Source organism: Trichosurus vulpecula, chromosome 6 (genome assembly GCF_011100635.1).
Source record: "Trichosurus vulpecula isolate mTriVul1 chromosome 6, mTriVul1.pri, whole genome shotgun sequence".
NCBI lineage: Eukaryota > Metazoa > Chordata > Mammalia > Diprotodontia > Phalangeridae > Trichosurus > Trichosurus vulpecula.
Genome location: NC_050578.1, coordinates 281,658,868 through 281,676,052, shown reverse-complemented (window position 1 = coordinate 281,676,052; position 17,185 = coordinate 281,658,868). Strand labels below are relative to the sequence as shown.

Below are 17,185 nucleotides of genomic sequence, written 5' to 3'. Positions count from 1 at the left end.
GAATCTGAATGACGTGCCAATTAAACCGACAGGCTCCCACCCAAGCCTTTATTAATCTGGGCTGGGCATCACCATAAAGGGCAGATTCCCATGGGGAAGCCAGTGAGCAAGAGATTGCACAACAGGGGAGCCTTTCTGGGTGGAGCAGTTCCTTCAGCCCAGCACCAGCACACACACATCGCTGGTGAGGGGTGGTGAAGGCCTCCCAGCCCCCACCACAAGGGGTCTCCTCCTGAGGGGGCACACATGGGCATGTCCCTGGGTGTGGCGAGGTGGGACGGCAGCTCTCTGGATCCTCCAAATAACGACAAAAAGCAGAGAACAGAGGACAGAGGAGACCCAGAAACAGAGGCCTCAAGAAGCACAACAGAAACCATCATGTTCAGGTTTCACAACTTTAATAGAATACCCTAACTATTCTGTACAAATTGAAAACGCCGTCTATTATTAAGTTACAAATGTGTATTGTTTCAGGTAAGGCTGGAGCACTCTACACGCCTGGTCACAGTGTTGATAAAGCTGCTAGTCAATGGTGGCTGGAGATTGGCATCAGGTACTGAGTAACTAGAAAGGTGCATCCGAAATCCTACACGCCAACAGAAATAAGGGACCCACCCATCCCAGAGCACTGAGCAAAAGCTGGAGCCGGGGAACCGGAGGAGGCCGACGATCCACAGCCCCGATGGCCACTGTGTGCGTCCAAGTCCAAGCCCACCCCCTGCTCCAAGGCATGAGGACCTCGGCCTCTGCTCTGGGAAGGGTACACAAGCCCCTCTTCCCTGGACAGAGGCGCCACACCTTCTGTCAGGCAAACATGGCCCAAGTTCAACGTACGTACGAACACGAGGAAATAAATAGGAAGATGACCTGCCTGAGCCCCCTGCCTGTCCCCTCCCCTTCTTCCCTAGCAAACATGGCTTTACTTTACTTGGCAGCTCTGAGATGACTGGGATAGAGGCTGCTAAAGCAGGCACGGGCACAGGTGGGGGCAGGGTGGAGTGAGTAAAAGTGTGTGAGTGTGTGGTGTGTATGTGTGCGCGCGCGCGCGCACGCAGTGTCCTACCTCCTCTTTGTCTTGACCAAGTTACATATGCACTCTGGCACCCATGTGTGCACCTGCCCAGTTCATAGGCGGCCAATGGCGGGCAGAGAGGGCGCTTTACTGAAACCTCTTATTTGCGAAATGCATCGAAGTTACACTGTACAAATTAGGCAAAGAAAAAAAAGCGTAAGTGAAAACCACGCACTTGAAAACAAGTTAACCGTAAGCATTGTTAGTGAGGCTGCACTGTGGCGAGCTAACACCCCAAGCCACAGGCCAGGGATCCCAAGGCATTTGTCCGTCCGAGGTGGCCCAGCCTCTTCCAAGAGGGCGTGCGTCCCCACGCGTCACTGCTGCTTGCACTCCGCAGGCTGGCCGCATTCTCTCTGTCAAGAGAAACAGAGATGGCCCCTGAGCCCGCAGCCTCACCACCACCCACCAGCACCCGAGAAGCCGAGCTCCCCTGTGAGCCTGGCCTCAATGCATCACTCCGCAGGGAGCCCCTCCAGTGACCCAATAGTGTGCCTGCATGCATGCATTGGAAAGACAGGCTTTTTAAAAAGTGCATCCACGCTTCCTGGTGCCTAGCGCACTTTCCATCTGCACAGAGAAGGCTTAGACCAGCAAAAAAGCCCAGGGTCTGACTGGAGACATTCAACGTGATGTCATACACTGACAAAAAGATAGAAACCTGGGCTTCGAATTGATGCTTTAGAAGGGAAAACAAGGCACCCCCCACTTCCCACGCTGAAAAGCCAACACACTCACACAAATACACTGACTGTGGAGAGGCCAGAGACTTTTGCCCAAGCACACTATCCCTTAAAGGAACAAAGCTCCCCTGGTGACCTCAGCACCAGGGGGAACCCTGGAGAGCGCCTGCCTCTCTCCCACAGTCCAATCCTGAACTTTCTGGGCCTTTCCTACCGTTTGACTAAGACAAGGAGCAACTTGAATCTCATTCCCTGGGAGGAAAACTAGAACTTGTAGGAAATCCCAAGAGGGCGGCTACTCGCCACAGAAAACACCCAAGGCTCACGTGGGACCAGGCCTCACTTTCCTAGAAGTCAAGTCCAGAGCATTCCCCCAGAAGCTGAGCCCAACACTAAGGGCCAGAACTAAACAGTGACAGTACTGACTCACCTGAGCCTCCACAGGAAGAGGCCAAGGCAGAGGTGGGACCATACTTCTACCTGGGGCAGCTCACATGAAGGAGGACTGTATGGCAGGTTTCTATGTCACACCTACAGTTTCATTTCAATGACCTCTCTCTCAAAGGGGTGTGGTGCAGCATGACCAGGAGGTGGTCTAAGGACCTGGGTGGCAGGGGGGGGCCTGAAGAGCAGGGAGATAACTCGGACTGTCATCACATGCGGAGTGAGTGGCAGGGATGGGAATGGAGGCACTGGTCACCTCCATTCTAAGCTTTTGGTTCTTTTTCAACACTCAAGTGCTCCACAAACGTGAGTAATATTCTAATGAGTCTTAGGTACTACTACTTTGGGTATAGCATCAAACCTTTTCCTCTATTTACACGCTTAGGGTCTGCACTGACTTTGGGACACCTTGCAAGGTAATTCCCCACAATTCTTGGATACGGGGGAGACTGAGGCAGCTGCAAGGCAGGCAAGCATTAAGAGGTATGGCTGAAGATCAATCCAGCGCTGGCAAATTGGCCCACGTGGAAGCAGGGCTGCTTGCCTCTAGGACAAAAAAAGTGAATTCACCCAAATGATCCTACCCCAAAGTGAGGCTCACTGCTTCCCCTGTCAATCTGACCCTGGAAACTTACTTTTAAGTGACTTGAGAGTACAAAAGGAGTCATGAGAAGTTTCTTCTAAGTTTGACTTGATACAACCCCTAAGCACCTGGGTGCTTCAGAAGGAAAGGCCCTGTTCACTCCCACATCCACCCATGTCCATCTGGCTCATTGGCAGACCGCACTATCAGAAGAATGGGAGCTATGGAGTGGCATTCTGGGCGACATCACTGGATCCTTCCTGCTCGGACCCGGAGAAGCCCACTCACATCCTCACTGAAATCACTGAACACGTCTGCCTTTGGCATGATGCGCCAGGCTCAGAACACAGCACTGTCCGGTTTGGCCAAGTGCCCCACAGAAGGCTGGTGCCGCCCTGCTGACCCTCCATGTCACTGACTAAATGAGGCTCCACCAGTTTTCTGGGGCAGAGAAAACTGACCATCTGCTCCTTTGAGAGGCTGGTTGTGCAAAGCCTCTATCCTCTGGCTCAGTCACTAGGCCCCAGCTTGATCACCAAGGGAAGGAGGAGGGTGTTGCAAAGACCAACACATCATGGCACCAGTTAAAAGAATGGATTGTAACACTGACATGGACCCATCTGAGAAAGGGCACAAGAACCTGTCACTACACATCTTTTCAACTGCAGGGCTGCCAAAATGATTATAGACCCTAAGTATTTACAGCCTGAAGGAAAAATTGACTGGTTCTCTAATCCCTAGGGCTAAGAGGCAAGAAATGACTTGTAGAACCAAGAATAAAATGGCCCAAGCCCCCTTGTTCTCCTTGAATACAACCATCACCCCATTTCTGGTCTCAATGAGGAAGCTTTGTGAATTTGTACTCCTAGGTCAGAAAACCGGGGTCGCTTTGGGGCCAATTCCCAGATGATCTGCACGAAGCGGTCCCAATACAAGCAAATATGGTATGGACCAGTCTTCCCAACAAAGCCGAGTCAATCTCAGGTGAGGAGGAGACACCAAAGGAATCCCACGAAGGAAATGTGATTAATATTGCCATGAGGCAATGGTAAAGGCGACCTTTTCACCTGCAGCAGCCCCTATCTGTGATCAACAAAATGAGTTTCGTGGAGTTTAAAATAACTCTTAAGAGTTTAAAAAAATCCTTTTGGCTTTCTATAGAAGTTTATGAAGAATCCAAAGCAAGATACATAACATCTTCATGTTAAACCAAATCATGTTTCTGTCGTTAAAGACAAGGGTTCAACAGTCTGAAGTCCTAAAGGAGGCCCATTTAATTACCCACTCCTCAAAAATGATAAAACCTGATTTAATTCTAGAGCTACTGTTTTAAATTCTGTTTAGAAAACTGGATTTTATTAAATAAATAAGATAAAATTGGTGAGCACTCGTTCAAACAGGTGGATTTTTCTTTCCACGTCTAGCCCTTTTCTGATAACCCCGACTTCTGGAGGTTCCCCAAGAATCCACAACAAGGGTGGTCATTTTCTAAGCTGTTCCCAGGCCCTCTGCTGGGTTCTGGGACACCTTCCTTTTGCCTCCACCCTCCCCCCATCCTGGGTCTCAGGCACCCATAGGTGAGAACTGTTCCATCCTGCTGGACGCAGGTAAGGCTTTCCCCTCCAATTTACAACCTTGTATTAACTTACTGCAAGCTTAGTAAGCTATAACCAGCATGGAGGATCCTGAGCACAGCTGGCTGTTTGGACCCTGAGGGTTCAATGCCCTTAGAAAACAACCTTGAAATAGTCACCTGGGCAGGAGAGGGTCACTAGTGGGACAGCCCTGGCTGGGGGGGGGGGGGGGGGGGGGGGGGAGGAGTCTAACTCAGCAAATGGCTCTTCTGTTCATTCAAGTACCTTTCATACTCACAAAATTCCCCCTAAACTTCACACTAGAACACTCGACAGGTACTTGCCTTCTTGGAGAGATTTCAACATTAAATGAAAGACACAATATTACTGTATCAATACAAAGAGTGTATCTTTGCTTCACTTGCTTTGCATTTTTCTGGACTGACTGCTCTCTAGATGTCCTTCTCAACATTTGTTCCTGACCCCTCTCCTCACCTGTCACTTCTGCTCTCTGAAGGGTGCCCCCCCCACCCCACCCTGATAGGCATCGGGTGCCTCTCATTTTTCTGCTCTCTGAAGGTGCCCAGGGAGCCCCTCTCCCCGGCCCCCTGCCAGGCATCAGGCACCTCTCAGGGGCCCATCAAGGCCCTGACTCTTGAGGGGGTGCCATGAAACTGGCAGATGGCACTTTCCTAGCCTGACTGCCTTGATCAGAGGAAAGGCTGGGCTCCAGGAGGCAGGAGCCCACACCACATCACAGAGGTTCACTCCACAAACACACTCCTTAGGAATCGAGCTCTAAATCAACGGCTTTCTATTGTCTGCACGGGCTTCATTCTCTTTAACCAAAAAGTCAATGACCCCACATTGTATTGGCCACGAGTTAGGTTATGAATGGAATTCCACCTTACCTATGATATGAATGATAAACAGACAAAAATTACACCTAAATGGGAAAAAAAAATTGAAAGGAACTGTCAGCATGAGAGACAATGAAATGTGCAAAATCATACAGGAGGAAAATAAGCACAATTTCTCGAGATACTTAGCCAACACACCAGACCTGCGCCCTCCAGTCACCAAAACCTCGCCTCACAGAGAACATCACCTAATACTAAACTATGCTGCCCTGTCACCCAGAGCTTTGCTGCGGCTAAAAATTCCTGTGTGGACATCTGTCCCTTAAGAAAAGGTGCCTGCGAAGGGCCATCTTTACCGTTTCATGAACCCAAAGAACCAACAACAGCCCTTGCACTACCCACGGCTGACTTCCCTGCCCAGAGTCACTCCAGTTCAGGCTCTCCTTCCCTTCATCCCAGACTTCCTGAGGAGGGCAGTACTGGGGAACCTGGTACTAAGTGGGGAAAGGGAGGCTCTTCCAGAAGATGACTAAGCTTGGAAGCTGGGGGAGTGTAACTATGGCAGGGCAGCATGAGAGAAAAGAAGGACCAGAGCAAAGCCAGCATCTTTACAGCAGGAATCAGGCGGTCTCTACAGAACCAAAGAGTGGAAGTGGGTGAAATCAGAACCACTGTTTCAACTCCATTCTGTAAAAATAAGCCCCAAAGCCCAAATGCCACTAGGGCAGAGGAAACTAACGTGCAGATCCACCAACCTCACAGCAACCTAACATTACTCTGGATAATCAGGACATCAGAAAAATGGACAGTTATCTGCCACTTTGCATTGCTTGGGTAACTACTTTGTCTGCACTGGGCTCGTTTTCCCTTTGAGGGGAAGGACCATCCCTCAAATCCTCTTGGATGGTGAGCATTTAGCACATGACAGGGATTCAGCAAACATGGCTCACTTAACTGCCTGGTAGCTCATTTTTAAAGATGAGCATTTCTATTTGCCTACTCCTGGAGAAATTTTTATGTGGCAAATTACAAACAAATCCTTCCAATGCGTGCCCTTTCCCAACAACCTGGGCCTTCCCTCCCAAGCACATCATGTGCACTGTATAGTATTAATAATCCAGGTTCGGACTAGTTCTTACACTGACTATTTTTTTCACCTTTTTTGGGGGGGGAGGGGAGGTAGAAGAAATGATCAAAGTTAAACAGATACTCGCCTTGCCCCCCAAACAGCCAAAAGATGCTCAGCCTCACTGGCCATGTCCGATTTTTGCCATGCAGGCGGCGAGTTAGTTAATTTCATGCCAGAGGATAATAAATATTATTGATTTACAATTCAGCCGGAGAGATGGGATTTGTCTTTTGCTTAGAAAGTGAGGTGGAAGAGGATGGGCCTTGGTTTGAAAATAGACATGGCAGCTTTGTGAATTCTACTATTAGGAATTCAATCAGATAAAGAAAAATCCAAGTTTTGCCAATATGAATAATCATTTTTAGATTTCTGGTATTGAGAGTTCACTGGTTCTCATTAAACACTGAGCTCTCCTACTTTAAAACTGTAATTTCTAAAAATGTTATTTAAGCTTTCACCAAATATCTGACTAAAGCTCAAGTTCAAATACACCCCCTACAAGTATCCCATCTTTATAATTCCCCTACCGTAGGCATGAGCATCCAGATCGTTTAGAACGGCGCCTGGGCAGGAGAGCCAAAGGGGGAGAAAATCGTGCAGGCACCTGCCCCCTCTCCACCAGCCAGGTGTCCTGCCCATGCTCCTTTAGAGGTGCTGAGGCCTGAGCATCATGATGCCACAAGGCTAAGGAAGGCCCACCAACCCAAAGGGGGAGCTCTTGGGGAGAATGCCCAATACGGTGTCAGCCACAGCATTTGGCTTTATTAAGACCACTAACCTTGGGATCATTCTCTGCGTCATCATCTTCCTCTCCCTCTTCTTCACCCTCCAACTCCTGGTGAACAAGAAAGACCAGTCAACAAGAGGGTTTCTTGGCAGCGGCAACAGCGCCACCCGTTCGCAGTAAAGCCACCAGGAGAACCAATTGCTCGGTCTAAGAAGAGCACTAAGTGGACGATGATGGCCAACGTTTTATCCAGCACCACCCCTGACCTGTGAGTCCCACACACAGTGTGAGCACATCTCGAGGAGCCAGGGTCCAAGTTTAAAGACAGAACAAATAGATTCACTGTGAATTCAGTTTGCCCAGATACAGGGTGGCCCCCAACCTCCAGCCCATCACCCCAGCTGTCAGTGAACAAATCTCACCTCTTCTTCCCCCTCCTCGCCTTCTTCAAACTGAAAAATGGAAAAACATTTTTAGATTTCTAGAACAGAAGCACAGCCTGGCCTCCAAGCATGCTTTGGTCAGTTGCTCCCACTCTCCCAAAAAGCGCCACAGACAACTGTGCCTTGGACTCCCAGGCTGCTGACCCACTACCCAGGGCCAGAGGACAAAGCTCCCCGTGGCTGACTGCAGCACAGAGGAGCTGGAGGGCCCTTCTGGCTATGGCCAGGAAACTGGTGGCCCTGGAGAGGAAGAGGCCAGGACAGAGAAGCCGTGGGTGCCTGCTGGTTGGCTGTGGCTGGCAAAGGGGCACTGAAGCGCTGCCTGCCCCCAGGGTTCATGGGCTGGGGAGGCTAGATAAAGATCCTTCCACAAGGCTGGTCAAAGCAAAGCTACAACATTTCATTTGGCAATACCCTGGACGAGGGAGAGGCAAACCCTGGTTTTGCTGCCAAGTAGAAAGCTTTGCTAGAACGAGTCAAGCCTTCCACACCCACCAGATCTTAAAATCAAAATTATCTCAAACCGATTTCCCACGAAGTCACTTCCCTTAGGAGGCCACATGCAGCAGACCGGCAGGAAAGACAGAGGCAGGGAGTGAGCCTGCAATTTCAGTTCTATTAGGAACCCCCAGGGAAGGAAGCCTTTCCTCTCAATGCAGGGCAGCACCTTCTTGCAGCCCAGAACACTGAGAGGTCAACACTTGCCCAGGGTCACAGGCAGGACTCAAACCCAGGCCTTCCACACTGGAAGGTTGCCTCAGTGGGAGCATACACATGACAAACCTTAGCTTTGAGGGGATTCCATTTCTATTCTCGCACTGGCTGCGTAATGGCAGCACAGATGTGCACAGACACATGTATGTGTACATGTACACACACACACACACACACACACACACAGTTATCTTGGATAAACAAAATAGAATCTGAAATCAAGTGGCCTGTGCAGTGGCCTGTGCTCAAATAACGAAAAGAACTAAGATGACAGGACACTGGGAGGCCAGGTTTTTGGGGCCTTTACCATCCTCATGTTTTCAGAAGAGCATTCCTCGCCTTCCTTCAGGTTAGACCAGAGCTAACTTTGACCCAGAGGCTGGCCTGTCTACACCAGAATGAGGCCGCCCCAACCTGGCTGGGACAGGCAGGGCAGAGCCCAAACCAGAGGGCTTCCAACTTACTGAATCCCTATTCTTTCTTTAAAGACCAACCCAAACGCCCACCTCCCCTAGGAAGCCTTTCCTGATGCTTACCAAGTTCTGCATAGAGCCAGTGCACTTCTAACATGACTGATGCCTGCTGAGGACCACCTCCTTTTACATCAACTCCCTACACGGGTGTCCTGTCTCTTACTCCCCCCGACCCCCACGAGGACTAGCAGCTCCATGAAGGGAGGCACCAGTCTTAGATGCCCAACCCAACAGACGTGAAACAGAAGATGGGCCCCTCACGCTGGAAGGACAACCACCATCAGGAGGACTTTAAAAAGCAGCCTGGCTACCACAGGCCTTCCTGAGAGACTTTTTAAGAACAGGTGGGTGCTGGAAAAGCAGCGCAGCACGGCTTGGTGTGACAGGTGGGGACCCAAGGAAGCTGGACTGGAGCGGCAGGACTTCCACCCAGGTGACCTTAACCTCTGGGCCCCAGTGCATTCAACTGTAAAAAGGCCCTTCTGGTTCTAATACCTGAGATCCCAGGATGATGCAGGAGGGACAGTCTGAAAGGGGCATCACAAGGGAAGCGGGAACGCGAAGGCTGGACACTGGCCAAGGCTTCGCAACCGACAACTGGGTGGCTTGAGGACAGCTGTGGGCTCCCCAAATAGCTCCGCTTAAGAACGGCAGAAGTGGAAATGCCAACTTTTGCCAGTCTTGCTTTGGAATATACAATCCTATTCCCCAGCCTTGGATCTGAATGCGCCACACACAGTCTCTGGTAGCTCTTGTGCCTGACCAAACTGCTGGCATTTTCTGTGTGATTAAGGATTCTTTCCTAGAGGACCCCAAAGGTTATATATCAATGACCCTAGAAACATGTAAGCCCTTCTGACCTGGGGAATCAGACGGGGAGATGACCGCTAGAGAATGAGGCCATTTCCACCCACCCTTTCTACTTTGCACCAGGATACCAGGAAGTCAAGAGCTTTGCCAGATGTGTCCAAAGGCAAGCAGAACTAGTAATGCCTTAAATCACTTGAAGCAGGAGAGGACACCTACCCAGGAGTCACATCAGTTTCTGCTCCCAGTTCTTCCACTGTCCAAGGTTATGAAGACAGTGAATGGCTTCGGTTGCTCCTCTATAAAATAAGGAAGCAGAACCTTTCCGGCCTCACACCTGACTATGGACCTTGACGGCTGCTCACACTCATACAGACACAGCAGCAAGATCTGTATACATACGTTGTCATCATCCTCTATGGCTTCCCCGGTAAAATAAAGGACCGCACGTGGGACTATCCTTTCACGGAAGAAGTGGCCAATTTCAAAATCTGAGGCTAATGTAAACTCTGAATCTTCATCCTGTGGAGGAAACTTCAATAGTAACTGTGCACAATGGAGAAAAGACCCAAATGTGAACTACGACTGTCAGTTTCTTCACAACAGAGGTGAACTGGGTTTGGCCACGAGGATCCAGAGGACCAAGCTCCAGTAATTGGACCAATGTTAGGCACACACATAACAGAAGACCACTGCCTTGGCCTCCAACACTATCCAGGACATCTGGGCTGTTTCCATTTTAAAATGTTTAGCTCTTTTGTTATGAAACATTTATCAAGTTTCTCCAAGGCTACTTAGTGCCACCATTAAAGGAGCAGCCCACCAGAGAAGAGACACAGAAAAGAGCGTTGCTGGCATCTTGGTCCTGGGCCTCTAGGGCAAGGGTGGTCACTGTTACTGCCATGGTGCAGAGAGCAGACACACAAATTCAGTGCTGAATTTGGGGTCAGGACGAGGTATGTTCTTCATTATGGATCTGTTATAAATTAGCACCAGTACTTAAGAACATGGAAAAGTCTAAGAAAATATAGCAATGTGAGAATAAATGAAGCTTTGAAATATGAATCTTACCAGTGACTCTCCATCCCCAGATACTACAAAAATAAAGAAAAAGTTAAATTAATCTTTAAATAAACACAGCTTTTCTGTTCTGCCCTGCCCCTGCCCAGTTAACATTTCACAACTCTAATCCATTTCTTGATTTTTTTTTTTCCCTACCAGACATTACTAAGTTTTAACACTTCTTCATGAAAGAGGGCTTCCCAATGATTTCTGAGGCATGTCAGAGCAATCCCTGCTACATCAAAGTTAGTCTGTTTCCCACCCACCTAGCCCTCCCTCACAATAACCTGAAGGAATGGGCCTGGACTTGATTTGGCCAGAAAATCATTCCCAGGGCTCACAAGGGAGCAGCAGAATGCAGTGGAGCCACGCTGGCTGATACGCTTACTACGGGCTTACCTGAATAAAAGCGAGCAGGAAGCTTTCCCACCCAAGCCCTGCAGTGACACCAGGAATGGAGCAAACCTCTCTGGGACCTGAGCGCTCCTTGCCCATCTTGGAGGTAGAAACTAAGGCCTCACTCAGATGTCACACAAGACTGGACATCAGGCACACTCAGCCCAGGCACGCTCTTCCCTGGCTCTGAGACAAGGAAGAGGCTATGGGGGGAGGGGGAGCTGGTCAGCGCCTGTGCCCTTATTGTATAACTCCATCCCTGGGGAAAGAGTACCATGCATGGAGGAAGTGCTTAATGGGTAGGGAATTTCTAGCCTAGACTTGGACCTACTCTGTGCAGTGTCTGCTTTTACAGCACTTCTCTTCCCCTGGGAGGGGCTCACAGCACAGAAAAACAAGACCGGAGGGAATCAGAAAAGCCTCCTGTAGGAGGGGGCACCAGAGCTATGCTCTGAGGCTGTGGCAATGAGGAGGGAAGGCATCACAGGCAGGGGCACTGGGCATACAAGAGCATGGACAGACCACACGAAGTAGGAGCCACAAAGCAGTGGGCTTCCCATGCCCAACTTAAGGGATTGTCTCTGAGTCAGGAGAAAGCCACTCGAGATTTCTGAAGGATGCAGCTAAACATCTGGGTTACAAACGTCTGGCAGCTGTGGATGATGGAAGTGGAGAGAAGAGAGGCCGTGAACAAGGAGAATAATCGGGGAGCTCTTTGGAGGGTCCCGGGGAAAGAAGACACAGGGCTGAGGACTGGGGGATGGACCTGAGAGGGGATGGCAAGGGCAGGTAGGCATGACTTGGTAACTAAGGAAACAGCTGGGAAACGCTCTCTCACTGGAAGCCTCTTCCCAAAGCTCTGCACACCCCGAGTGCTCAACAAACAGGGCAAATAAAGAGGGACACACAACTCCAGGTGTACTTCAGGACAGAGCAAAGTAGCCTGAATCAGCTGGACACCCAAACAAATAAATCCTACATGAAAAAACTCCCGCTTGCTCTGTGTAGGATTGTGAACAAACTGAACCTTCTCTGAGCCAGTTTCCACATCTGTAAAATGGAGACCCAAAGACCTGCAGGTTCTAGGACAGGTCCCCCCTTCCCCGAGGCCACCTTGTTTGGCTAGCCTGCCCAAGGCTACCGAAGTTTCTATAAACATTGTGGGCAGGCGCTCAGGCTACAGAGCCAGGGACAAAGCCGATCCTAGCCAGTGTCCTCCAGCCAGTCACAGGCACCTTGGAAGCTCTAACTATCCGCTGGGATTTCAAATCACAAGTGAAACTTCTCCCAGGGAGGGTCCTCCCCAGCTCTGACCACACTATTCCTATGCTTAGAAGCAAAAGTATTTTTCTGCTTCCATGTCAGGAGTCCAAACTTTTTTGTGATTGGTCCTTTCTGTCCACAGGGCTTCCATCCGTCACATACTGAAAGGCACGATTAGCACAGCATTTAAAGGCCCAGGCAACACAGAGCAGATGAAAAGCACCCACCCCTGGGGCCCCATAACTAACAGTGGGGGAATCTCCCCAATACTATGGGAGCTCAGCACTCATGGGCATGAAAAACTGTGATCAGAAAGACACCCCTCTCAAGGACACAAGTGTGTTGTCTTCCCCTTAGAAAGGTCACTCCCTCAATTCCAAAAGACTCATGATGGAAAATGCTATCCACATCCAGAGAAAGAACTTTGGAGTCTGAATGCAGGCTATTTGCTCTTCGGTTTTTTTTGATGATTCTTCTCCTTTATTCTGTTTCTTCTTTCACAACATGACTGACAAGGAAATATGTTTAACTTGATTGCATGTGTATAAACTCTGTCAGACTGCTTGGGGAGAGGAGGGAGGGAGAAAAAGTGGGAGCTCAAAATCTTATAAAAAAATGAATGTTGAAGACTATCTTTACAGGTAGTTGGAAAGAATAAAATACTATTTACAAAAAAAATAAATTATATGTTTCTCTCATTAAAAAGAAAAAAAGGTTGCTCCCTGAGGGCAGAGATGTCTAGCCCTTGGCTCAGCAGCAAGAAATTAGCAAATGCTTTAGTCGTTCCTTCAAACTCTCTCCTTGGGGATATTATTCCTTCCGCGCTCTAGAATATCCCTCCGACATCGAAAATTGGGCCCCTTGCCAAGCTGGTGAGTAGTTTAAACTGCCAGGGCCCCCCAGAACTGGTCGCCTAAGGTTTGGACAAAGGGTTGGACAACTTCAAAAGTATAATGGACACATTCAAAAAGGAAGAGAAGCCCGATGTCGGGTGACAGCCGGGACAGAAAGAACCTTGTCAGAAGCTTGTCGGCCAAAGTACAGCAGGGCCGGGCAGGCACAGGAGGCGGCAGCCAAGCTGCTTCTAGAGCAACAAAAACTAACCACTACGAAAACAGGAGTCTTCCAACCTACTCTATGTCAGCATATTCAAAGTAAACCAAAGAGCACCTTTTCTACTATCAAGAATCCAAGCCTGCTCACATCAATGTTAAACTAAAAAAATTCCTTGGAAAAATTTAACAGGTGGCCAAAGACCAACCCATCTCTGCCATCTTAGTCTGGAATCAGACTGAAACCAAGTGTAACTAATTTAAAGATGAGTTATTCCAATTGTGTGAAACAACCCACATAAGGAGGAAAGGACACAGCACTGGCAGCGTGTGCTCCAACACAAAGCCATGCCAACGCAGGTGACTGACATGGCTGGCTCTACCCTACACCGGAAAGGTGCCCCGGCCCCCGCCCTGAGAGGGCAGGCCGAGGTAGGAGGTGTGGGGACAGCTCAACAAACAAGGTTCTGAAGAGGGCAAGAGCGAGAGCCTCAGACCCAATCCTCGGTCTGGCATCGCTTTGGGTCACATCTCTCTGTACAAAGGGAAGGGAACAAGAGGATGGCAAAAAGGCCCCCGTGGCAATGCCACAAGCCTGTTTCATAAGTCTCCCCACTTAAAGGAATCCTGAGCTAGGACACAGCTGGAATTGAAGGTTGACAATTCACAAATCTGCCTCGTCTGTGCCAAGTTCTCAAGGCCAAGGCTTACCTTTGATGGGGCTAAAGAAGTTAAAGAATGAATCATTGGGGACTTGCTTCGTGACTGTCCTCACGGTGCCTCGGCCCTTGTGTTTCTGCTTTTTCTTGATCGTCTTCACCGTCACGTTCTTGCCCTTCTTCCACTCGATAGTGCACCTGGGGGAGCAGAGTTCAGTCACAAAGCCATGCCCCCCCAGGCCCTCCTCCTGAGCCAGCCCTGAGGCTAAGTTCAGACCAAGGCCAGTTTGTAGCAAGAGGAAGTCCTGCTCCCTAAAATGTCAATGAGTGGGCTGACAGAACAAGCCTCATGAACCCAAGCCAGAGAACCAGAGAGAAAAGATGAAGCACTCAAGGGATGTCACGCCCCCCTGCCCAGGACAGGGCCTTTCTGGACAGCCTGAAGCCACCTGTTAGAGGACATTATCAAGGGCATGAATCATCCACATTACTCTGGGAGGCCAGGTGGGTGGGGCCCCTGAATCTTGTGGCCCAAACAACCCTCACTACGGCTTAAAGAGGGCAAGTGACCCAATTCTCACGACCTTAGACAAACTCTATGTGAGCCCTGACTTTGGCCCGAAAAGCCCTCTCAGAAGGATGTGCAGCGTCTCACTAAGCGGGCAATGCTTCCCAACCTTTCCCAAGAAACTCAAGTGTTTCTGTAAAAGCCCTGGGAGCTGGGCAGGAAGGAGGCCCGGGGACACCCAGTACAGTTATCTCAGGACAACAGCAAGTTTGAGTTTTATCAGCATTATGAGACACTCAAGTTCAGCATGTTTATGTCACTTCATCGATCTGAATTCTGTGTAAATACAGCCAGCAGGCAGGTTCTGATTGCAGTAAACCTTTCCTTATTTACTTTCTAGTAAAAGAAAAATTCATTCAGAGAAAACATCTCAAAAATCAAAGATACCAGATTAAGGTTAATCCTGCACATGGGACTCCTGCCCTTGTCCTGTCCCTGGCTCCAGAAGGCCTTTCCTGGTATCCACGCTCATGGAGTCAGGGTGACCTGAGTTCAAATCAGGCCTCAGACAATGACTAGCTGGGTGACCCTGGGCAAATCACCTAACCTGTGTCTAGCTAAGTAATTAGTGTGAGGACCCAATGAGATTATATTTGTGAAGTGCTCACCACAGTGCCAGGCACACAGGGGGGTCTCATTCCATAAAACGTAAACTTCATGAGGACAGGGCTGCCTCTGTACCTTTAGCACCTGGCACCGCGCCTGACACGTAGTAAGGGCTTCACAAATGTTTGCTCAATGGGGGCAAACACCAGAATTCACCCAAGAAGAGCACGGTCTTTTTCTTACCCTTCACAGTCGACTATTTCAGGCCCTTCGAAGGAAAAGGGGTCTGTCGTATCTGGCTCTGATTTCATCTTATAAGTCTTTGTCAGGACAGAGTTGGTGAAGTAGTCGTTGGGCTCGAAGTGGAACTCTAAGGAGAAAGACTGGGGGAGAGAAGAACACAGGTGGTCACCCAGAGGTTTCAGTGGAAAGAGCTGAGGTTTTTCTATTCACAGCCAAAGCCTTGCCCGAGATGGCAGGCTCCTGCAGGAGGTCTGCGGAGGGGAACCACAGTACCAGGCGGGAAAGGGCTCCAGCAAAGACCAGCCCCTGTAACTTCAGGGCAGCACCCCCAGCCCCCCGTCTAATACCACAGCCTCCTCGGAGCCTCCCCACTGAGCACTGGTCCATCCGTCTGTGTCATGGTCTTTTCACACCCCCTCCAGAAGCTCCAAAGCTCCTTGGCTTGGCATCGAGAACCATCAACACCCCGGACTCCCCTTGACTAAAGTCCAGCCAAACTGGCCCTGCCCTTGTCCTTCCCAGCTCAGGCTGAGCTGGCAACTCCTCAGTCCCTAAAATGTGCCCCCTCCTCCTCCACCACCTTTGGGAATCCCTGGTTTCCTTGAAGACTCAGCAGAAGGCTCTTCCAGGTCTTCCCCTCCCTCTGAAGGTCACCATCAGGCCTGAACTTCAGGAGATCAAGGTGACAACAAAGTGGAGGCAGCCAGCCACAGCAAGTCTGGTTTTAAACTATACACTTGTTGGCTAATTGCCTCAAAATCCTATCTTGTGAAGCACCAACCACCCGACCAAGAAATGAGCTGTGTTGGTTCCAGGCCAATTAACTGCTTCGATGTTTTCTTGTTTGAGGTTTTGGAGACAATCAACGGAATGGGCAATGACTTCATGGACTTTTCAAGCGCCTCTCAGTCCCTCCAATCTTTTAGGTCTGTTGGGAAGGGAAACCCTCTGGGAGATGGCAGGGCTGGGCCTCTCCAGTGTATAACCGACATGCCAGGACGCTGGCTGCACAGGCCACCAGCATCCAGGAAGTCCAGTCACAGTGTCCTTGTGTCCCTTTGCACAAGACCGCACTAGGCCACAGCCTGCTTTTCACTGCCAATTTTACCCATCTCTTCTTTGGTTAGGCTAAAAAAGCACATTTTCTGCAGGTTCGTCAGAAAGAATATGCCCAGGTCAATGCCAAAGGGCCACCTTAGGGCAGAAGAGTCTGCTGCGCCCAGTACAGGAATGAAGGGAAAGACTACCCTGTCCCCCCTAGACCCTGGATTCACCAAGTGTCACAGGGAAAGCAAAGGTCAACCTTCAATTGCCCTGGCTTCCCTCATGCTAGACTCTGAGGGGCCTGGCAGGTGGCAGAGCAAGGCTGCCTCCCTGGCCTGCATAGTAGTGGGGAGGGGGGTCAAGGGGAACACCACCATCTGGCCACTAGGACCATCACCCTGCTTCTCCTCCTAGTTCCGCCGAAATTCATGCCCTTCTTTCTATCGTTCCCCGTTCCTAGACAGTGAGCTCCCCTGGACTTCACCCTCCTTCCCTGGGGAATTTTAGCCTTTTTCTAAAGCCCCGGATAAGCTCAGAGCCAGAAAGACCCTGATCCCACAGTGGTGGCAGCACGCCAGCACCCCGTCCCCCTCTGGCAGGGAGTCTGCCCTCCCTTCTTTGCCACTTGCATCTGAGACAGAGAGGACGGGAGAGAGAGGCAGAGGGAAATGGCTGTTCACTTGACTAAATCTTCGATCTGGTGTGAGGGTGAGAAGGAAGAGGAAGGCTGGTGAGAGGAGTGGCAAGAAGAGAAGAACATGAAGCAAATTCTTTCAGAAATGCATAGAAGTTCAGAGGGAAACACGAAGGGGATTATTAACTTAAAAAAAAAGCAGTATGCAA

At 49.9% G+C, this 17,185-nt stretch overlaps 1 protein-coding gene across 6 annotated transcripts in view; it reads right to left on the bottom strand.

Annotated features, from left to right (window-relative positions):
• Nucleotides 1-381: 381 nt before the first annotated feature.
• NAP1L4 (nucleosome assembly protein 1 like 4) overlaps nt 382-17,185 on the bottom strand; it is a 32,803-nt gene continuing 15,999 nt past the window's right edge. For 3 of the 6 annotated variants that reach the window (XM_036763599.1, XM_036763602.1, XM_036763598.1), the window contains 7 exons: nt 15,299-15,438; nt 13,994-14,139; nt 10,581-10,603; nt 9,912-10,031; nt 7,495-7,524; nt 7,124-7,180; nt 382-1,428 (listed from right to left, as the gene is read on the bottom strand). In XM_036763599.1, coding sequence (XP_036619494.1) covers nt 1,390-1,428; nt 7,124-7,180; nt 7,495-7,524; nt 9,912-10,031; nt 10,581-10,603; nt 13,994-14,139; nt 15,299-15,438 — 555 coding nt within the window. In that variant the 3' untranslated portion in view covers nt 382-1,389. Of the gene's footprint in view, nt 1,429-5,267; nt 5,303-7,123; nt 7,181-7,494; nt 7,525-9,911; nt 10,032-10,580; nt 10,604-13,993; nt 14,140-15,298; nt 15,439-17,185 lie in introns of all 6 variants that reach the window. The other 3 variants (XM_036763601.1, XM_036763603.1, XM_036763600.1) reach the window with 2 other exon arrangements.